Below are 23,975 nucleotides of genomic sequence, written 5' to 3' on the forward strand. Positions count from 1 at the left end.
GCCGCTCCGCGGCATGTGGGATCTTCCCGGACCGGGGCATGAACCCGTGTCCTCTGCATCGGCAGGCGGACTCTCAACCACTGCGCCACCAGGGAAGCCCGCTATGAACTTTTGAACCCATGCAGAAGTTTTACTTTTTCAAGTAGATATGGTAATAATAATATTTCTTCTTGACACTTTTATCTAGTTAACATTCTACATTTTTGATGCGATTTGTTGGCACTTTATCAAGTTGGCTATTTTGCCCTAAATAATATTCAGAAGAAGTACTTGTGATACAAAATGAATTTCAAATAGCTATCTGAGGGTGGAAGCTTAAAATTATATAGTGCACCAATGAATTATGTTTGCCTTTCTGCTTTGTCATTTTAAAAATTTCCTTTGTTCAGGAAATCCATCAAATGTAAGTGTTCTGTTACTTGGAGAATTTGGTCTTTAACATGTTGATTATTGAAATCAGTTGATTTACGGAAATGTCCTAGCTGTCTAAATTTTGTAGGGTTTGGAATTCAAATGTGCATTTTTTTTTTTTTCGGTACGTGGGCCCCTCACCGTTGTGGCCTCTCCCGTTGCGAAGCACAGGCTCTGGACGCGCAGGCCCAGCGGCTACGGCTCACGGGCCCAGCTGCTCCGTGGCTTGTGGGATCTTCCCGGACCGGGGCACAAACCCGTGTCCCCTGCATCGGCAGGCGGACTCTCAACCACTGTGCCACCAGGGAAGCCCTCAAATGTGCATTTTTAAAGCCTATTACCTTCACTTTGTAATTTTCACTTTTTAAGGAAAGGAGAAAAGCTAATGTTATTATACCTTTATTTGGGTCAGTTTAGTTGGAGTAGAGGGATTTGTAATTTTCTTGAAGCTGATTCCATGATTTTGGTAAAAGTAAGGTTTCGTTGACATAGTTGGGCCACTGTATTTAATCCATTTCATGTGTGTTCTCACTTCTTACTTGATCTTGTATAAGAAAGGAATATTGAAGCATTTTAACTGTGTATGTCGATATGCCGTACTTTATTCTTCTTTGTCTCAGACCTAACTTTGACTTCCTCTTGCTTAGTTTTCCCTTTTTCCTTTGGCTCCCCTTTGTTTTCCTGTCATCTCATATATTTGCCTCCCCTTCCCCATCTCTGTTACAGTAGCTCTAAGGAATCTGTATACGCAGAACAGAAGAAAGTTTCTGGTCTAGAGCAGGCTAATGGAGAAATCCTAAAGGCAATCACAGAATTTCCAGGCAACTTGTTGTAGATGTGTTTAGGTTAAAAATAAGCAAGCAAGCAAGCAGACAAACAAAGCATAGCTTAGAGACCTGAATGGGAAGGATGCTGTTAGTTGAAGTAGACGGCACTTGTGTAATAAATACAGATATAATTTATTTCCATTTGCAGTTGACTGAAACATGCTGCCTTTTGTTTAGATGGAAGTATTTTTGCAGCTTGGTTATCCTTTGGGCATATGTTTTGGATGGGATAATTTTTCTAGTATTAGATGTGTGTGTTAGATCCAGCCCCAAATTTTTACTTCAGTTCCCTCCTGTGACCAGATACATACATCTGTGAGACAGTCACCCAGAATTAGAGATGTAATATGTGGCTCTGGAATAGAGGAAAGCCAAATTTATTAGCTTTGTATGCTAATCAGATATACACATACATGCCCATAGATATGTGTATATATAATACTAAAATTTAGTTCTAATTATGAAGACTTTAATATATAATATTTAAATGTAGCTAAGAGCCTCATCTAAAAGGTCTTCAGGTCATTATTATAATCTGTGAAATATCTTTATGAAGTGAATTGATATTTGGTTATTTTCTAAGTGAAGACAGAGGGGAATAACTAACATGTGTCAACTAAGTTAGGAGTCTTACAGTCAGCGTGTAGCAGTTGTGTTGCAACAAGTATTGATGGTTTACTCTGTGCTCAGTTTTGTTTTAGATCCTGGAAGGAAAAGCATAAGATTTATAATCCTTGCTCAAATTGAGGAGACAAGATTATTTACAGGTGTAACACATACTTGTCTAAAGAAGTCGGGTGATATCTGCACTATAGCTACATGGTCATTTAACGTTTTTCTTTAAAAAGTCTTTCAGAATTAAGTGCTTGCTGTTGTTTGCGTGTTGGATCTAACTTGTTTGGGGTGCTATAGTATGGCCTTGTGGATGAATCTACCCTCAAGTGACAGTATTCTGTTTCTGGGCTTTAAAGGGAGTATATGTGTAGTCATTTTGCCTTTAATTTGTCTTGGTGTTTGGACATTTACAGGTGTACTTGGTAGATTATGGCCTTGCTTATCGGTACTGCCCAGAAGGAATTCATAAAGAATACAAAGAAGACCCCAAAAGATGTCACGATGGCACGATTGAATTCACCAGCATCGATGCGCACAATGGTGTGGGTACGTCAGTGGCACCTGAACAAGAGATACATTGCCAGTGCTGAATTTCAACTGAGTTCCTACACAGTTCTTCTGCAGTAAACACTTAGACAAGTAAATCAGAATTGAAGAGGCAGGATAGGATGGGGGAAGAAGGGAGAGCTTAGGCTCCTACATTTGTGCAATGTGAGGGCACCTGTGTCTCCTCCCTGTCTTCCTCCCACCCTTCAAAGATCACCAGGGTTTCAGTAGAGGAGGTAGTTCAGTCAGCTGCAATAAGGCTTTCTTTTGCTTTTATTTAGCTTAATTGGAATGTTGGGGGTTTTTCCCCCTAAAAGTCTGTAAGGTTCTTATGCAGCTACAACTTTGTAACAGGTAAACTTTTATTTTGTCACCTATTAAGTTGGCCTGTTTCTGCAGCGCTCCGTTTCTTTTTCTTCTGTACCCAACACTGTGGGGGAGCTAAAATCCCCAGTTCTCTGGGCTTCTCGATAGCTTATAGCGTTTTTAATACCTTCACATTTTCCAAGGGCACTGTTTAACGTGTCATTGTTTTATAATTTATTTCCTAGGCTAATAGTCTCAGTGTGAAACTGTAGAGTTTGCCAGTTTGGGTTTTAAAGTAAATTATTAGTTGGAGGTAAATTATTTCTTTTACACTGCCCAGTATTTGGTGCTTTTTTCAAAATGGAGTCAAGATTTGATGATGAAAAACAAGACTGTAGAGTTGACCCTTTTACCTTATTCCTTTAGATATACCTGAAATTCTACCTTAAACATTGTTTCAGTGTGCTGAGTCTGCTTCTTTTGTTTCACAGCCCCATCAAGACGTGGTGACCTGGAAATCCTTGGTTATTGCATGATCCAGTGGCTTAGTGGCCATCTTCCTTGGGAGGATAATTTGAAAGATCCCAACTATGTTAGAGATTCCAAAATTAGGTAAAGGAAAACTGATAATAAATTATTTGGGGCAAAATCATGATAAGGCAGATGTTTAGTCAGAACTTCTTGATGGGGACTATAGTTTTAACTGATACTGGTGTAGAAATAAGAAAGTACTTGTTAAACAGTGAGATTCCTTGGTCTTTTGTTGAATTTATTTTAGAAGAATGTCCGTAAGCATATTTAGGATGTAGCACAATGCTGCTTAATGTGCTTTTTACTGTTATTAAATATTAATAATTTTCCATGGCATCAAGTTTCAAACAGTGACTCAGCCTTTAATTTTTAACAGATACAGAGAAAATATTGCAGGTTTGATGGACAAATGTTTTCCTGAGAAGAACAAGCCAGGTAAGAAAAGACTTCTTGAATGTTCCTAGGAATCTTGTTTTCTGCAAGAAAAAAAGTCTTGAGGTCTGTGGAATATCCCTTAATGTAGGAGCTTAGGCATTGTTAAGTGTAATCATTCCACTGCAGCCTGCTCTCCTGAAACAGGTACTTACCTTTCCACAGGTGGGCCTTCTTCAGTTATCATTCAGTGCTTTCAGTAATGGAACTGAATTTCATTCAGTAATTCAACTATTTTTTTTATTGAGGCTTTATTGTGTGAGAAGGACCATTCTAGGCACTAGGAATACACCAGTGAACAAATTAAATAAAACTTCCTATCCTCATGAAGCTCTAGTTGGGAAAGGTAGACAGTAAACAAACGAGTGAATTTCACAGTATATTGCATGGTTAGTACTGTGGCAGAAAGAAGAAAGCAGCGAGTAGAGTTAGGGGGTGTGGGGATGGGTTGGGGAGTGAAGCGAGGAGGTGGATTGGAATTGTAAATAGGGTGGCCAGGGATGGCCTCACTGAGGAGGTGACAATTGAATAGTTGTAGGAAGGAGATAGGGAGCGAGCTCTGGGGAAGTCTGGAGAAGAGCGTTTCCAGGCAGAAGGAACGTGAGTGCCTGGTGTACTTGAGGGATGCCTGCTTTTAAGCCATCATAGGGCTTTGGCTTTTACTTTGAGCAGGAGCATGTGAGGTTTGGAGGAGAGGGACGTGAATTGTCTGTCTTTAAGGGAACTCTCTCCACCTCCTGTTGTGAAGATCGACTGCTAGGGAAGCAAGGCCGGGTATAAACAGGAGCTGGTAGGAGGCTACTGCAATAATCCAAGCAAGGGAAGTAGCAGTGCAGGTAGTGAGGAGTGGTCGGTGTGGATATATTTAGAAGTCTTTTCAAGCCTTTGCTCAGTTATCTCCTTTTCAGGAGGTCCACCCTGACCTTATGCCTTTTAAACTTGCAACCTACCAACCACATCTAGAAATAGAATGTTATAGGCTTTTTCAGAAACACGCCCTGGTGCCTCCTGCCAATCACGAGCCTCTCCCACTGGCCTAATGAATCACTAGCCTAACTTCCAACACTAAGGATTTGTTTTTGAACTATATAGAAATGGAATCATAGCGTGAACAAAATAGATACTTTCACGAGGGCAGGGATTTTTAACGTTCTGGTTTCTATTGGAGTTCTTTGTCTTTCACTCAGTATTGCATTTGTGAAATTAATTCCCACTGTTGCATTTTTTGGATGTTTTTATTTACTTTTTAACTTTATTGAGGAATAACTGAAAATATAATTGTATAACATGATGATTTGATATACAGGCATACCTCGTTTTATAGCTGTTCACTTTATTGCACTTGGTCGATACTGTGTTTTTTACACATTGAAGGTTTGTGACAGCCCTGGGTCGAGCGTCTGTTGGTGCCATTTTTCCAGCAGCATTTGCTCACTTCCTATCTGTGTCACATTTGGGTAATTCTCACAATATTTCAAACTGTTTCATTATTATTCTATTTATTATGGTGATTTGTGATCAGTGATCTTTGATGTTACCATTGCAAAAAAATTATGACTCGCTGAAACTCAGACGATTGTTGGCATTTTTTTAGCAATAAAGTGTTTTTTTAATTAAGGTACCTACATTTTCTTAGACATCATGTTATTTCACACTTAATAGGCTACAGTATAGTGTAAACATAACTTTTATGTGCACTGGGGAACAAAAAAAATTAAAGTGACTTGCTTTATTGTGATACTTTATTGCGGTGGTCTGGAACTGAACCTGCAATGTCTCTGAGGTGTGCCTGTCTGTACATACACATTGGAGAATGATTACCAAGATTGACATAATTTAACACATCTATCACCTTGCATAGTTAACAGAGTTAACAGCAGCCTTTCTTGAAAAGACCAGCCTTTCCCTGTGATGCTGCCTTTGTGTTAAATCAGGTGTGGATTTGTGAGTCTGTTTCTGGGCTCTTTTATTGTTCTTTTTTTCTCTTCTTGGGCCCCACTGTCTTAATTACTGTAGCTTTAAGTCTTGATACATGGTAGTTTAAGTCCTCTAGCACTGTTTCTTCTTTATACTTGACTTTCTGTTTTGCTTGATCATTTGTATATCTGTGTACATTTTAGAATCACCTTGTCAGTTCTGCACACATCCTGTCCCTCTGCAATTTGCTGGAATTCTGAGTGGGATTGCATGGACTCTGGACTAACTGGGGAGCATTGGCATCTTTATACTATTGATACTTTATGTCTTCTGTTTAATTTGGTCTCAGTTTCTGTGTTACCTGTGTTTTATAGTTTTAATCTGGAAAAAATCTTGCCCGTCTTTCATTATAATTGTTACTAGGTATTTGATGCTATTGTTAAGTGATATATTTTTATTAAAATTTATTTTTCTAATTGCTTGTTGGTAGTATATAGAAGTAAAATAGATTTCTAAATATTTACCTTATATCCTGTGACCTTGTTAAATTTACATATTGGTTCTAGAAGTTTTCTTATAGATTCCTTAGGATTTTCTGCATCCACTGTCATGTTCATGAATAAACTGTTTTACATCTTCCATTCCACTCGTGATGCCTTCTGTTTCTTTTCTTGCCTTACTGTACTGGCTAAAAACTACAGGACTTTCAGGCAGAATGGGAACTGGGCAAGTGGACTTCCTTGCCATTTCCTTCTCTCATCAGGGAAGTGTTCAGTATTTTACCATACTTGGTAATGTTTGCTTTAGGTTTTCTATAGATCCCCTTTTTCAGATTAAGAAAGTTGAAGGGAGGGATTTTTTTTTTCTTTTTTCTCATGTACCCAGGCATTTAGAAACATGCCTGGCATGTGATGGGTGCTTAATGAATACCTGAATGAATGAATGTGTATATACGTGTGCGTGTGTAGCACTGACATGATCTCTTAATTTATTGGATGTGGGGTGTGGGAAGAGGATTCTTGGCTTGAGGTGCTGGAAGGATGGAATTTTCAGTAACCAAGACAGGGAAAACCACAGGGAGAACAGGTTTTAGGGGTTGGTCGGGAGTTTGGATTTGCATTTGTTGGGATTTGATATGAGTCAGTGGAAATCAGTGTATATACAAGTCTGGAGAGCAGTGGAAAGGCTGGGCTGGGGATATAACATGTATGAGTCATTAGCCTAAAGATGGATTTTTAGATGGATGTTGAAAAGTGTTGATCTTGACTAGTAAGATTTCTTCTTATGGGTTTGGTTCTGCCTCAGTGTACAGTAAACCTTTCATCATTCAGAAGTCGATTTTTCTCTTATGGGAAAACCAGGCCTTGCTTCTTTTTCTTTTTTTCAACCTGTTTTTCATATGTTTTATTTCTTATTTACGCAAAGAATACAGCTGTCTTCTGTAGAACTAATGGCTTTTGTGGCAAAAAAAAATACTGGCTAGGATATTTATTGTATACTTAAGCACATTTTACTTTATAATCTTTACTCTAGGTCCTTTTAAAAAAATAGCTTTAAAACTGCAGCATTTATTTTTTGTATATATTTAAATGTTAAGCATGTCTTCTGTCTTACTATCTCACAATTAAAAAACGTTTTTTACGTTGTTTCTCAAAATACGTTTTTTATTTGACTTATCTGACAATTCTTGAATTCAAAAGCATACTTTCCTTTGAAGAAGTGATTGAAAAAAACATGTTTAACAAGCTATACATTTGCATTCTAATTTTAGTATAACCATGTATCATTTTCTTAGAAAAGTATGTTGTATTTATGACAAAAAATTACAAAATAATTGTGTTATTCTTTTAGATGAAATTGCTAAGTACATGGAAACAGTGAAATTACTGGATTATGCTGAAAAACCTCTTTATCAAAAGTTACGAGATATTCTTTTGCAAGGACTGAAAGCTATAGGAAGTAAGGATGACAGCAAGCTGGACCTCAGTGTTGTGGAGAATGGAAGTTTGAAAGCAAAAACAATAACAAAGGTGAGTTTTGTTACTGAATTTTCCTTTGGGCGTCCTGTGACTATAATTGCAACAAGTATTAATTTTAGGTAAGAGAACCAGTAGCTCAGTAAAGAAAATAATAACAGATTGCTATGCAATTAAATATTTTTCATCATTATGTAAAAGCAAACTCTTTATGATATGGAAAAATACGTAGAGGGTGGTAGAAAAATGAGTATTTATGTGTTTCTTATGTCCAGTAGCAAGTTAGGAAATTCCTAAAGAGATTCTAACTCAGGATACTAATGTCTGGCAGAGGGATTTGGGCGGGGCACTCAATTCATAGTCTGTGTGTTCTTTTCTCCCACGTCACCCCTTAGGGTTGATCTTGTCTTTCACTTTTCCCTTGTTCATTGGTGTGGTCCAAGTATTTACTATTTGAAAATTGCTTTTGAAAAATTACCATTTGAAAGTTTCCTTGTTTGTTGTCGTGTTGTGTTTCCCATTTGAACATTATTTTGCTCTTTACAGAAATGTCATTATGTAAAGCTGTGTATCTGTATATAAGGGAATTAATTTTTTGGAAAGAAATGTTAAATAATAAACTTTATGGTAGAAATATTGCACAGGCATGTAAATAACTCCTGGTATCACTTTAAAATTTAGATTTTGCAGGTATACATCAGCTTATTGGTTATTTTTAATAATTATTGATCAACTTAATTTCCTTTTTTTTTTTTTTTGCGGTACACGGGCCTCTCACTGTTGTGGCCTCTCCCGTTGCGGAGCACAGGCTCCGGACACGCAGGCTCAGCGGCCATGGCTCACGGGCCCAGCCGCTCCGCAACATGTGAGATCTTCCTGGACCGGGGCATGAACCCGTGTCCCCTGCATTGGCAGGCGGACTCTCAACCACTGCGCCACCAGGGAAGCCCTTAATTTCCTTTTCAATCTGAAATTGTTTACTAAAATGTGCTAGTTGCTTTTACATGGGAAAGGAAAACTGCTTTTAGAAGAAAAATATTTTTTTACATTTTTGACTGTTTCAATTGTTGTTAACTCTGTAAATTCCAGTAGATTCCTTTGGAAATCTTATATTCCAAACTATGAGATAAAGAGTTAAAAACAGATTTTCTCCCTTTAAAATAAGAAGCAGCATATTAAAAGAACTTACAAAGGAGATAGGAATTTTGACATTGGATCATGAATTTGACTTTTTTGGCTAATAGTAGATGTCTTTGTAATTTCATCACAGAATCTGAAATTATACATATGCATCTATATTTACATCTTTTTGCTTTCGTAAGTTTTGTCTTAATTTCATCTGCTCCATTTTTGTGTTTTTGTGGTCGACAACCGTGTGGAAAGCCATATCCAGCTTTAAGTGAAGAGGATAAATGGAAGGCTGAGTGGAATTTTTGAGTAAGGTGGTAAACTTACAGTTTGCATACACGTATAAACATACAGCATGCATCTCCTTGCTCAGGACAGATTTTTGTACGTTAATATTTATAGCTGGCTTCTGTAGTGTTTTTCTCTAAAATTTTGCTGATTGAAAAGTAAAGATCTCTGTTGAGGTAAGAACTTGTCCTGTACCATTCCCCTTTCCTTTGCAAATCACTGTTGTTTGTACCTACATGCTAGAGAAAATTTGGTGTCTGCGGGTTGGCTGACTTTACAGCTGAGTAGGTCAGTCTGCTGCAGAGCTAACATCTGTGACCTTATAATTCTCTTGTGTCCTTGGGTAGTTCAGAAAGCTGGAAATTTCTTGTTAGATCATCCCCTACATGTATAAAGCTTCATTTAGGGGGAGGAAATGAATAAAAAGCTGAACTGTTAGATTTCCTTCATTAGTTTGCTGCTTTTTTTCCCCTCAGAGCTGATATAGGATTGTTTTTGTATTAAAAAGAAACTAATAAAAGTTAAGATTAGGTAAGATCATGAAGCTCCTTGATAACCATGTAACTGTAGGTGAGTTGTTAATTTTGTTGGCCTTTTGTTTTTTGTTTGTAAAGTGAAAGAGTTGGACCAGAGCAGGTTTTTTTTTTTTAAGTTTTCTTTCTTTTTCTTTTTAAAGCATCAGAACATTTTCTTCAAATAAATTGTAAATACGCCACAGCTAAAACAGATAAGAGCAGAGCTCCATCCAGCTTTTCAGTCTGGGGGCTCCCACGAGAGAAAGCTCTCTTCTTTGAGAAATTAGTATTCCTTCTCTTTTTTAGGAAGGAGTATGTAGTTGAGATTCTTTTTTGCTCTGGTTACTAGGAAGTTCAGAGCTGAATATAATGCTTCATCATAGAAACTGTATTAATCCTTATAATTGCATACTTGCTCCTTCTTTTCCTCTGTCTTAATTTTTTAAAACTTTAAAATAAAAGTATATGTTCTTTGTATTTAGGACACTCATATCTCTGAAAGGGATAAGTTTAATCAATTCAATATATATTTCTCTTTATATTCCTAAGAGATACGGTAAAAAACCTATAAGAATTGATCGACAGTGGAATGAAGCAAGCCTTCTATCCATTTTTTTACAGCCGTGCTTGATTATGGTATAGTAAACTGGGAAACTATCCTGAAATATGAATGTATCCACTTTGACCTGGTTTTAGTCTCAATAACCTAAGAGGAGTATTTAAAGCACAGAATTTGGGGATGACATAAATCTGAAGTAGAAAGACACTAAGTATCACCATGCCCTTAAAAATCATTATTAAGTAAATAATAAATAAATTCCTGCTGGCACTCAGCCTGGAACATGGTACAAAGAGTTGAACAAGAGCAGAGAAAGGTCTTCCAATGCACATCAGTGGCCTGCAGCTCCTCTGGTGGACAACTTTCTATCTCTTTGAGATGATCACACCTAATGTAGTATTAAATTTATACCATGTAGCCTATAGTTAAGGTCAGATTGCCCCCAAATATACCATCTACATTTGGTGAAGATCTATCTAGCTGTTTTTGTGTTATAGAATGATAGAAACTGTATTTTAATTATGTAAATTTAAATTGTTGCAGTTGATACATTTCTTTCTGTTTTTCAATGGTAGTTTAGCCTTAGTTCTGTATCTAAGTGGACTCAGTGTTTACTAAGAATTTCTTTCCTTAGATACCCCATTATTGAGTTCTTTATTTTGAATCTTGTCTTATTTGGTTGGATTTTGTCAAGTAATTTTTTCCCTAAATTTTTGAGTGAGATTATGACATATGTACAGAAAAGTGCACAAATAATTGTGGAATTTGAACTTTACAAAGTGAACGTATGCATTTAGACGTCACCCAAATCAAAATACGGATCATTGCAGAAACCCCAGAAACCTTTCTCATGCCCTACTCCCAGCTATTACCCCTTCAGTAAGAGTAATCAATTTCATGACTTCTAACACCATAAATTAGTTTTGCTATTAAAGAAAAACATAGTAGTAGCACCATACGTTTTGTACACTTTTGTGTCTGTCTTTCATTCATTTGTATTTCTTTTTTTCTTTTTGAATTTTATTTTTTTAAACAGGAGGTTCTTATTAGTTATCTATTTTATAAATATTGATGTATACATGTCAATCCCAGTCTCCCAATTCATCACTCCACCACCCCCTCCCCCGCCACTTTCCCCCCTTGGTGTCCATACATTTGTTCTCTACATCTGTGTCTCTATTTCTGCCTTGCATTTCTGAATTTCCTTGCTGTCACAAGTAACAAAAGTCTTTTGTTTTTTTATTCTTGTGTAGTACTCCATTATATGACTATATCATGATTCATTTATCCCTTCTGCTCTTGGTGGATGGATGTTTGCATTGTTTCCAGTTTTTGGTGATTGCAATAATGCTGTTAAGAACACTCTTACAAATTCTTTTGGGAAACATATATAATTATTTCAAGTTTGGTGTATACATAGTAGAATTCCTGGGGCGTAGGGTTTACGTATGCTTAGTAGCTTTAGTAGATACCGCCAAGCAATTTGCCCAGTTTACTCTCCCACAGCAGCTTATGAGAGTTCCAGTTGCTCACTGACACTAGCTATTGCATTATGTTTAACTTTATCTATTTTGGTAGATGTTTACTAGTATTTCTTTATGGTTTTAATTTGATCTCCTTGAGAATATTGATTTTGAACACCTTTTCATAGCCTGTCAGTCTTTTTTTTTTTCTGCGGTACGCGGGCCTCTCACTGTTGTGGCCTCTCCCATTACGGAGCACAGGCTCCGGACGCGCAGGCTCAGCGGCCATGGCTCACAGGCCTAGCTGCTCCGCAGCATGTGGGATCTTCCCGGACCGGGGCACGAACCCATGTCCCCTGCATCGGCAGGCGGACTCTCAACCACTGTGCCACCAGGGAAGCCCGCCTGTCAGTCTTGATTATCCTTTTTTTGTGAGGTGCATTTCAAGTCTTTTGTCCATTAAAAAAAATTGGGGTTGTCTGCTTTCCTTTGATTTGCAGAGTTAAGCACTTTGTATATATATGCAATATATGTATTGCACATATTTTTTTTACAGCTTGTGGTTTATCTTTTCACTCTCTTAGTGTGGTATCTTTTGATGAACAGAAGTTCTTCACTTTAATTAATCATAATTTATTAGGTTTTTGTTTGTTTATGGCTAGTGCTTTGTTTATTCTATTTTAGGAACATTTTGTCTACCTCAAGATCATGAAGACAATCTTTTGTCAAGAAATTTTATCTTTTTCATTTAGGTCTACAGTTTAACAGAAATTGATTTTGCGCATGGTGTGAGTCGGTGTTTATTTACCCCCTGTGGATATCTAGTTGATCTGAACTATTTATTGAAAAGATTATAATGTCCCCACAGCATGCAACTGGTTTTCAGGTAACCATATGTGTTCGGGTCTGTTTCTGGACACTCTGTTCTGTGCCATTGGCCTGCTCATCTGTATTTGGGTCAGTGCCACACTGTTTGAACTACTGGCTTCATAATGATATTTGATAGTATAAGTTCTCCAACTTTATTCTTCTTTAAGATTGTCTTTGCTGTTTTTGGCTCTTTGACTTGACATATAAATTTTAGAATCAGCTTATTAATTTCCACAAAAATTCTTCTGGGATTTTGATTGAGATTGTACTGACTGTCGTTTTGGGAAAAACTGACATCTTCACAGTATTCTTTTCTGTTCCATGAATATGGTATACCCCTATATTTATATAGGTTCTTTCATTTATCTCAGTGATGTTTGTAGTTGTCTCTGACTATATAGAGATCATATACATCTTCCATGTCTAACTGCTTAATTCTTAGTCAATTTCTTTTTATCATCTGTAATCATCCCACACGTTTCCTTCATGTCATTTAGTTGTCAGCTCAGTCTGCTGTTTTTCAGTGTTTCTAGTATACTTGTAAGTTCTATAATGATTATTTTTCTATTTATTAGCTCTGCATTTCCTTGTTTATTCTGGGTTTTTAAAAATTATCATTTCTCATTTCCTCAATTTTTTAAATCTTTTTTTTAAGCCTCCAATGCATTTTATAAAATTTTCTTTTTGAGGGGAGGACTGTGTTTTCTTTCAGAGTGGAGTCTTCAGCTGTTTTTTGCATGTTATGATCTGGGAGGGCACCATACCACAAGTGCCTCAGGTGATTCTAATGTAGATGAAAGGCAGGGGCGGCATCCTTGGCTGCACATTAAAATCACCTGGGAGCTTTTATAAATCCCATTGTCTGGATTGCACCCCAGACCAATTAAATCAAAAACTTTGGGGGTGGACCTGAGCCTCAGGATTTTTAGGTGATTACCTTGTACAGACATCGTTGAGAACCACTGCAAACCAAAATTTGAGTTACCTTGGAATTCTAGCTTCTATGTAGAAAACAACCCTTTTGCAAATAGGCAAAGCAGATATTGGGCATTTAAGTCTAAAAGACTTTAAATAATAGTACTTATCAGCCACATGACCAATGTATGTATGTAGGCAATTATTCACACACGCCATGTTGCGATCTTTATTGTAAGAGATATAGAAGGAAATTTGGCGTCATATAAATGCCTTGAATGGTACCCAGGGGAATTTATTTTTGACATAACAAAAAGATATGCTTATAAGATATGTTCAAAACTTAGATCACAAAGGACAGTATTAGAGCAGGATTCCCTTTTTCTTTGATATCATGACTAGTTTTTAGGAATTATGTTAAACATTTGTGTGAGTTTCTGTTTAATAAGGGATACATTTTTTTAAAGCTGTCTTTCTGTGGAAATAATGTTATCTATCTTGCTCATAAGATTGTTGTGTGGGTTAAATGAGATTTAGAAAGTGCTTAGAACAGTGCTGAACACATAATAAGTAATCAGTAAATGTTAACTGCAATATTATTGTTAATGCTGTTGTTTCACTGACTTTACATTTTCTCAAGTCTTTCTGGTTTCTTGATGTCAAGAAAATAGCAGAACATTTTCATTTGAATCTTTTGAACTAAGATCATACATCCTTAAAAATTCAGTTTATGAAATAGAGTATATTGGGCAGATGTGAATGAAGACTGGCTTACATTCACTTGGTGAGTATGTGTGTTCAAATTGATTGTTTTGAATAGTAAATGATGGGGAATTGGTAAAAGTTGATTTTGCAACAAAGACAAGATGGTAATTACTGTGAAATAAAGGTTCCAAAATGCAGCTCCATAACTTACTCATATTAAAAATGGATAAATCACATTAATGAGTTTGAAGTTAACTTTTTTCATTGAAGCTGTTGATTGATACTAAAGGACCATAGGTAGTTGACATTAAGCAGAGGACTTCTGAGTGCCAGAGAATTCTGTGTTCGCTGTTTTCTCCCTATGAGTTTAGGAAGTATGTATTTTGTGGACATAGCCTTATTGGGGGGAGGTCAGGCAGTCTGTTTTTAATAGGAACTCTAATGTAGCTTGGTTTATTTTGTAAGAAACTTGCTCAAGTGTGGCTTGAGAGCATTTAATTCCCCACTAGTACATACATAGGGTTTCGTTTTCATTGAAATATGTAGTTTTATAAATATTGGCCTCTTCATTTTGCAGTGTTATAGCTTCAGAGTCTTGTGCTTTTAATTCTTAAGTTTGAAAATTCTCCAGGGGACTTGATGGTGCTCAGTGCTGGTAATAGAATATCAACCCTTTAAACTTTAGGTTATCATTGAACATTTATGTATTGATAGTATTTTGTAATCTGTCAATATTAAATTATTTTACATATACTTTACAGCACTGAATGAGATACATCTGCTTACAAATGATGAAAGTGAAATTCAGAAGAGGTTAGATGACTTGTCCAGGGCCATGCAACCATTAATTATTATTACGCATTTACATAGCTTTTTTCCTCAGAGGAGCTCAAGGCACTTAAAAATCTCCTAGTGATTTTAGGTGTAAAATATTAAAGACAAATAAACCATAACTAGCTACCCATTTGCCTCTCCCCATAAGTTGCCCTTGAAATACCTTAACTTTGCTAAAAAGTTTGATATTAATGGTGCAGGTCATGGAACCTTCAGAGGAAAATAAGCATGAAGAAGTGTCATATTAATTCCAACATAGAAGAGAATGCAGTGACCCATTAGTCTTTAGACCTTTGTTTATTGAATCTCTGGAAACATCTCTCAGTTGTTAAGTGACTATAGGTTTGATCGTATTGGAAGTTTCGTGGTCCTTGTGATATGAATGATATTAGAGTCACGAAAGGCCATTGTTGCCAACTTTGGAAGGTGGATTTACTGTTTTCAGAAGTGCTGTTGGGAGACGGTTCCAGTTTGTGATTGCCATTATTACATGAAAATTCGATGAGAGTCAGTTCTCAGTCATGTAGTGCTCCTGAAGATCATGTGACCAGGTTCAGCTTTTCTTTCAGCTCATTATCTCCTCAGTGGCTGTGTTTTTTCTAGGAGGATGGGTGACGGTAGGGCTGTGAAGCAGCTTGTTTCTAGATCCTCAGTAGGCCCAACTTCAGAAGGGACACACATTCGCTCCAGATAAGCAAGTAGACAAATACGCGTACTTTGTGAAAGCAGTGCTTTTGCTAAAAGTGTGCTGCCCATGGAGCAAGCAGTCGATTCTGCTTGCCACCTAGGTGCAGTGTTTTCAGTTGTTTATTTATTCTGACAGAGTATACAAATGCATCGGTATCATTTGCTAACTCATGAGTTAGCAATAATCTTTGGTGCACCATTTTCAGATAATTACAGCAAATTCTTCATTCTTCATGGCATAAGAGTGGGAAAGCTTGAACTAGTGAAGGACACAGGTATTCCACATTTTGTTAGTCATGCTTTTTTTTTTGCTAAACCCCCAGACCTGCTAATAAATGATAAAATTGCTCGAGTAATATGTTAATTATTAACTACCTTCAGAATAGATAATTAAATATGTGGACAGGAGAGATATCTAAATTTAAACAAAAAACAAAATCAGGGTTTGGCCATGCACTCATGCCTGTGTTACATTTACAGATGGATTGATATTTCACAGAGTGAAATCCCATGTGTGTGGGATTACATTGGTCACTTACTCAAAAAGACTCATTTATGGAACTCTGAAATGACTTCTTATAGGGCTTACATAAATGCAAATAGTTTTAGAAATGTAACTTGTGTGTGCTTAATGTTTTTATAAAAGCTAAAATTACTCTTTTGCTTTAACGATTTGTTAGTGTCTGTTTTTCTCCATGAGAATGAAGCCTGAATCAGTGCCCAGCACACAGTAGGTGCTTAGAAAATACATGATGGGATTCCTACCTCTGTTCCGATAGAATCAGGGTTACTGTGGAAGGAAATTGTAGTGTGCGTTATTCTTATCACAGCCCTTACCATGGAAACTTGTTTAAAATAATAAATCACTTCAGTGTATCATAACAGTTTTTTAGACCATTCTTCAAATTCATCTCTCATTTAAGTCACTTACTCACTTTCTGACCCACTTCCCATCTTTTCATCTGTTCTCTTTTCAGTTGTGTCTGACCTTTTCCTGCTTTTTCTCAAAACATTTCTGTAATTACTTAATGTCCATTTAAACATTACACAGTTTTTGAGGGGCTTTTGGTAAAACACGTAGTCAGCTCTTTATTACTACAATAGTAGTGGACTAGTTGCTCAGCAGGTGCAGACCCCTAGATATTTGTGTATGTGTAAGGTACATAATAGCGTGTGGGGAAAACCCCAGTCCTTGCCCTCCAGGAGTGTCCAGGGTGGGAGAGACGAAAAGTAGAGTGTGACCCTGGGCTTGCCAAGTACACACGTATGTATGTTTGCGCTAGCTCTCTAGGAAGCGATCTGTTACAACGAAAGCACCACGGCTGGAAACTGCCACTTCACACCGAAAAGTCCCGTGGGGGGCAGCGTGGTTCTGTGGAAAGAAGTTCTAGTAAGAACCAAGAACCCTTAGCTCTTGTCTTCTCCCTACCACCAGCTAGAAACACTGAGCAGCTTCTCCCAGCTTTCTTTTGTCCCCAGCCTCAGTTTTTTCTGTCTACATAGGGCAGTTTAACTAAAATCCATTGGTTTTGTAAATATTGTGGTGTAGCACATACGTTTCTTTACCTTCATAGAAGATATGTCCTTTTTCTTTTTAGTTAAACACTGAGTAACATATTCTATTTTTGCTTACTATTAAGGAATGTAATAGTAATTTTTAAAGGGTATACATTTGCATGATGATTTCAGTGGCCTTAATCAAATGAGTCCAATAAGATTAACTGCGTATTGCAGTCTCATGTTTGTGTTTAGAGTTCTTTGTTCTTTGACACACACACGTGCAGTACCATTTAAACATTTTAGGCTGTACCTTCTAAGTTTCTATAATGAACATTCATGACTTTTGTAATAAGGGGGAAAAAACCAACAACAGTTCTTCAGTACCCATCTCCTTTGATGCAAGCATGAATCTGATTGGCTTCTCTTAGATGCTGTTGAAAGCATTTAGAGGGTATCTTTGGATGTTTGAGTTGGGATGTGAAGAATTGTGTTTGGTTTTTGTCTCTGAAGACTTTTATTCTCTTTTCCATTAAAACAGCTTTAAGTCTATAACTAATCTCCAGTCAGTGTTTAGATGGTTAGTAAATTATCAGTCCGATGCATCTCGCTGATTTGTCTTCCTGTTTCTAAATTGGAAGTGAGAAGCTGCTAATTTAACTAAGTTTTAGCCTAGCAGTCTGAGCACTGCAAAAATACAATGTGTAATATATACACTAATGCCCTTTAAAATAAACCTAGTTTTTAAAGATATTTTAGCCATGCTGAATTAAAAGAAAACTCTGTCCTAACTTTATGAATTATTCTTGTGTGTCATGCAATATTTTGATTTCATTTATAAATGTAAATAAAGGCACCTGTGAGACCTGGTATGGCATATGACAAAATCAGAGATTAATGCACTTTGTGAAGCCATTTTCTGTTTAAAGAGAACCAAACTATGTACTATTTGAAGCCTAAAAAGTTGTCAAATAACAAAATGAAGCATTTGGTGATATCAGTAGAAAGAAGCTGGCAGCAAATTGTTTGGAATTTTACTCATCGCCTTATGCAGTGAATAACAGACTTAGATATTTAACTTGAAGGTTGTTGTTAATTGATCTTAGTCTGTAGACTGTTGGTCCTTTCTATCCACACTATTGATATATACATTGTCAGAAAAGTTGGGCAAGAGATACCCAGTTGAAGTGTGGATTAATGAAATTCAGTGCTTTCCCCAGTACATACTGCTGAAATACAGGTGTTTCTTTTGTTGGTTGAATACTGTCTGATTTTCATTCCTATGTAATTTACCTGCACGGAGATTAAGAAAGCTCCTTTTTATTAAATAAGCTTGAAAACAAGATGAATGCACTAGGCTCTTAGGTAGAACATATTGGATCGCTCCCTTTATAATGAGCATTTAAAAATCTGCCCTCCTAAAGCTGGAAAATGCATTCTCTCCTGTATGGAAAGCAATATAGTACTGAAATATTCCTCCTTAATTTTGGTCCGAACGAACAAAAGTGTCTGTGTTTATTCCTGCCTAATGCATCACAAATCTGCTGACATGCTAACCTTGGAGTCTTGGCTGGCGTTAATCAGGCCTGTGCACCGGCAGGAAAGATGTACCTAATGCACTCCATCAGTGCAGTTTGCATATGGAAGTTCTCACAGGGGAGCTGCCCTGTGCCAGCTGAGGGTTACCTGCCCACTGCAGTTATTGTATGTAATTATCGAACCAATCTGTTCAGCCCAGCAGGGTTTAGATAGTAATCATGAAGCAACACTTTGGAAAAGAAAGATGTAAGGCACTCTCCCCTTCTCTCATCAGTTATATGAAGTTACAGCCACTCTTCCAGCTATTTTTGAGAAGTAATACCTCCATGTACAAATCTGCTAAATGAATGCCTTTGAAAGTTTTTTAAGGTTTAGTCAAGATGTTATGTTTATATATGTGAAGCATTTTCTTCAGGACATGATGGGAATCTCTGAGGTTTAATCTTTCCACAGCCACCGTTAAGAATATTTTGAAACAGTGGGATTAACTGTAATACATAGATAATAACAGTTCTGACCATTCGGAGGTTTTAACATAACGCGGCTTGAGTAGAGTTGTGCTTTCCCGTGTAGTTCTCTTTGGAACAGAACCCATGGTTGCCATTAGGCAAAAGAACAATGTCCTGTCAGCAGACATTATACCCTTTTATAGCTGTACACAAAATGGCCTGAAGTGAGGAAAATTCTTAGGCAAAGTTTAACTTAATATTGTTAGGAAAATATATAAGAGGACATTCTGATGTGTCGTGAATCTGTGAAATTTGGGAAGTATCAGATGATTTCCTGAATGCTACAGACTTATTTTAGGCAACCTAGAGAAGTAATGAATTCTGATGTAGATTTTAACACATTTAAATTTGAGATTACATGGGATAAAGTTGCATGAAAAGTGCAAAGTTTTCAGTTCCTTACTAATGTCCTTCTATAGTTATACCTACGTATAGAGATGTTAAGTATTTTAAAACTTTACACAGGACTGAGCTAGTTAGGAAATGTAGTGATAGAAAGTAAGAAAAAGAAATTGTATGAACATTTGGGAAGAATGAATGGTGACAGAACGTAGGCATTAACTCCTAAGTAACACTCAACTAGAAAAATATGTAGAAAATAGGAAAGGCCTGAGAGAGTGGTGGAAAATCCAACCTGTTTTTGAGATTTTAGGAGCGCTTTGTACTTTTAAGACTCTTCTTTTACAGTAAGGTTTATGGCCCTCTTAAACTTTAAATTATAAAACATTTATTGGAAGTTTGCCATCATTGATCCACAGAATTTCCCCATCAGTTTAGAGGGCATAACCACTGATGCGATACATGGGCCAGGCACATATTTTCCTATTTATCAAGTACATTTACCCCACCCCACACATGCAGCGTAAAATGGGGAAAATAAGTATCATTGGCCTGAGCAAGTATCAGCTTTCAAAGAGAGTTTCTGTATGATCAGTCCTGATGGTTAAAACATGGCTTTCAATAATAAATTATATGAGGCATAAAAAGTTAGAGGTGGATATAAGAAGTATACCCACTTCCAGACTAACTGTATAGTTGAAGGTTCCCTTAATCCCCTTTTCTTTCACCCCCCGCCCCTTTCCTTAGGTGACCCCCACCAGGAAGTTGTGTGTATTCTTCCTGTATGTTTTGACATACCCACACCTGTATAGATTCATATATATATGCTAATATCTGATAAGTTTGTATATTTTCTTTTTTTTTTTTTTTGCGGTACACGGGCCTCTCACTGTTGTGGCCTCTCCCGTTGCGGAGCACAGACTCCGGATGTGCAGGCTCAGTGGCCATGGCTCACGGGCCCAGCCGCTCCGCGGCACGTGGGATCTTCCCGGACCAGGACACGAACCCATGTCCCCTACATCGGCAGGCAGACTCTCAACCACTGCACCACCTGGGAAGCCCTGTATATTTTCTTAATTGACCATCATGCCACATCTTTTTCTTTTTTTTTTTTTTTTTGTTTAATTTTTATATGTAAGAAGAGAAAGAAAGAAATAGAGCAGAGCACACAACCTGGTGTCGAAGATATGGAATGCTCAGATACACAGACAGAAGAGGCCACACAAACCCGTAAGTTGAACAGTCTTGCCTCTTAGCTCTTTTCTTATATATAATAAACACAAATTTCATTTCCTCCCACTGAATAAGGGGTTAACTATTTGGGTCATAACATTCTCATTTTATAATTTAAAAAATGTAGGAGAAGATCTAATATTTATACAGTATGTATCACAATGTCCTTTGTTCACATTGTGTTATTTACTATAATCATGTCTACAATCATGAAGTTGAGACCAGGAGTTACTCTCATTTTGCAGATATGGAGCCCAAGACACAGAGCATTTAAATGACAGAACTGTTGTGAAAGGGTTAGACGTAGAGACCAGAACTCTTACCTCTCAGGCTACTGTCTCTCTGGTTCTCCACACTTACCGCCTAACTCTGGGCGTGAGAGGGAATGTCAGGAGTCAGGTGGTTAGTACGTGGCTTACTGCAGAGTCTGCCAACTCTTCTTTTCTCTCAGCAAGTTGGGATGCAAGGAATTAAAGCCTCGAATCATCACTTCCCAAAGGTCTTAAAGCAAAAAGCAAGGTATAAAGTCATTTCTTCAATGGCTTATGTACTGGTGCTGAAGGCACTTTTAGTATGGAGTAGTTCCAGAAGTGACATTAGCAAAGGCAGCATCTGCAAAGGGCAAGACTAGGTTGGACTTTGGTCTGGTTAATAAATGGCCAGTCTGTGGTGTGTAGGCACACCTGTGGGGCTCAGAAGATGGGAAAATGTGTTCCAGGTTTCATGAGAGATGGTTTACTTGCCTCAGTGAGGAGAGATTCAGAGCTGGCTACAGTACCACTTCCACCCCCCGCCAGATATCTCTTCTATCTGTCTGCCTTTTATTTATTTATTAGTTTATTGGTCCTGAAATATTTCTGATTTCTAATAGAAGAGGCTTATTTTTGGTAAAAATTTCATCAAAGTGTAAGTGCCCAGTAGAGTTAGGCCAGTGATGTATTTTTACCTTCCCTTTGACAGTGATAGCCATGCATGTTTGCGGAAGGCAAAAATTGACTTTCAAAGAGAATCATCTTCACCCTGCTTTTATTAACATTTTCTTCATTATATATTATGGATAGTACGTCCTTAGGTTTATCTGAATTTACCCAAGAGAATCCTTGGGATAACTGAAGAGCGAGTGTATAACGTCACTCTGGAAGCTAAAGGTTTTGAAATAGTCCCTCTTACTTTTCTGCTGCCATCTTCCATTCCCTCCTGTTTTTGTTGTTTTTCCCCTTTCTCCCCTGTCTTGTTCATTCTGTTACTAGGAGGTGGGGAGTCCCAAGGAGCAGCACATCAAAGCATGTCTCAGCCAGAGGCAGCAGCAGCGGCTGTGGCAGTGAGTGGGAGCAAAGTTAAGGAGCGCTTATGAAGATAGAGTAATATTCTTACTCAAATCCCTTACATTTTAAAACGGGAGATTTTAGTTTAAGAAAGGGCTTACGTTGTTATAGTAAAGTTGATACCCATTTAGACCAAAGCCAGTTTCCAGCTGTGCATAGGGAAGACTCATGTGTCTCCTCATGCCTAGAGGTCATTTGTTATCTGAACTTTGCTTAGTGAGCATCAGAGGTATTTGTTTTGATACATACGTGATTTTAAATTTGACTGTAATTACGAAAACTGTTTCTTACACCTAAAATTTTAATTTAAGGTCCTTATACTGATGGTTTTTACTGTGAGAAAATATATTAGTATTTTTGTTTTATTTATTAATGACAAAAGAAGAGAGTAGACCCCATCACTAATTTAAAGAGAATAATCCAGATTTCTTTTTGATATTAAAAAATGAAGATAAAAAATAATCAAATTCTCTTTTATTCATATAAACTCTAAATTGCTTTAATTAAATACTGTTCCAATTGTAATTCTTTTTCCCCCCCTAAAGTATAAGGCTAGTTAAGGTATTTTACTATCTAAATATTCATAAATGAGAGAAATATTACCTGAGGTAGTAAAATGTTATTGCTTCTAGCAAAGAAAACTAAAGCGATCCAAGGGTTCATGAAAATGTATGTTTATGTATTCATCAGTTTAAAGTAACCTGAATGAGAAGGCACATTATTACATTTGAAGTTTTTTAAAGAAATATATAATTCAGTGAATTCTGTGTTTTAGAGCTTTAAGATTTTGTGTCAGAAACATGTTTCAAGAATGGTCACCTCTAACAGCTGCTTTAGAAATGTCAGTTTCTTCATTAACAATTTTATTTTCAAACACGATTTATGGTTTACATATGGTAAGAGATTTTTCTCACGGTGTGATCTCTCAGAATGCTGTGCCTAGCAAAATGGGGACAACTTTCCTTTAATATCTATTTAGACCATTTAAAAAACGTGTATAATTTTCTCGATACACCTAAACTCATTTTGAGTAGCTGGGCGTCTATTGTGTAAGAACACATTTTGAAAGCTTTCTAATGTGTCTTGTGTAGGTCTTCTCAAAGAAAGAGAGGGGTGAGGGGTCGTTTTCAAGAAGAACAGAGGCCTCTAATCCTTGTAGTTTTAAGCAAGGCATGATTTTTACCAATTGAGAAAATTTGGTAATTTGCTCCAAGTAATTTTTTCCCCACAAAATGATAAACCTTTAAAAACTACACATATTCTGGCATTTCAAAACCAGGCCAATATTTCAGAACTGTACTAAAAATTAGTTAATACAGCCATGATATTTATGGCCAGTATACTTTGTCCCTACCGTTCATACAACAGACAGAACTCAACAGCCTACTCTTGGTGGTGTTTTTGAAGTACCTTGGATTTTGGACCATTCTTGAGGATTCTTTGAGGAAAGCGTGACTTATGTTTACCCCTTGAATAGTTGCGGTCTAGTCAAGAAAGAGATATTTTTAAGGCACCCTACAAAGAAATTTCCCACTTGTTTTTTTCCTTCTGCATTATAAAATCATAGAAGAGTATCCCAACCTTGTATATTTTATTTTTCAAGTATTAAGTTTTACACATTAGTCTTATGATTGGGCCTTTTGCCACTAGTAAAGTATTATGAAAATGAGTATATATTTACTAGTAAAGTATTATGAAAATGAGTATATATGGGACGGGAGGAGAAATAGATTTTTTTCTGCAACAGTCAGAATTGATTATTAGGAAAAATACTGAACTGATAAAGTCTCTAAGTTGCATAATATGATTATATAATAAGTTGCAGGTGGTGATGGCATTCTTAGTTGCAGTGAAAAACTTTAAATCTAGATTGAATGGGGATAAGCAGTAACGGAATTTAATCTAAGAGTAAAATGTCAAATTAGGACATTAATGAGAATATAGCGATAATCGTTGACTTTAGTGTCCTTTTTTTTTTCTTTTTCTTTTTTTTTTTTGCGGTACGCGG

The 23,975-nt window shown here is 36.9% G+C and overlaps 1 protein-coding gene across 9 annotated transcripts in view; it reads left to right on the forward strand.

Annotated features, from left to right (window-relative positions):
• Nucleotides 1-23,975, forward strand: part of VRK1 (VRK serine/threonine kinase 1) — a 77,969-nt gene that overhangs the window by 51,784 nt on the left and 2,210 nt on the right. For 5 of the 9 annotated variants that reach the window (XM_060295258.1, XM_030883416.2, XM_060295256.1 and 2 more), the window contains 5 exons: nt 2,267-2,399; nt 3,197-3,317; nt 3,613-3,671; nt 7,437-7,615; nt 20,549-20,639. In XM_060295258.1, coding sequence (XP_060151241.1) covers nt 2,267-2,399; nt 3,197-3,317; nt 3,613-3,671; nt 7,437-7,615; nt 20,549-20,639 — 583 coding nt within the window. Of the gene's footprint in view, nt 1-2,266; nt 2,400-3,196; nt 3,318-3,612; nt 3,672-7,436; nt 7,616-20,548; nt 20,640-21,892; nt 23,932-23,975 lie in introns of those variants that run through there. The other 4 variants (XM_060295260.1, XM_060295259.1, XM_060295263.2 and 1 more) reach the window with 3 other exon arrangements.

Source organism: Globicephala melas, chromosome 2 (genome assembly GCF_963455315.2).
Source record: "Globicephala melas chromosome 2, mGloMel1.2, whole genome shotgun sequence".
NCBI lineage: Eukaryota > Metazoa > Chordata > Mammalia > Artiodactyla > Delphinidae > Globicephala > Globicephala melas.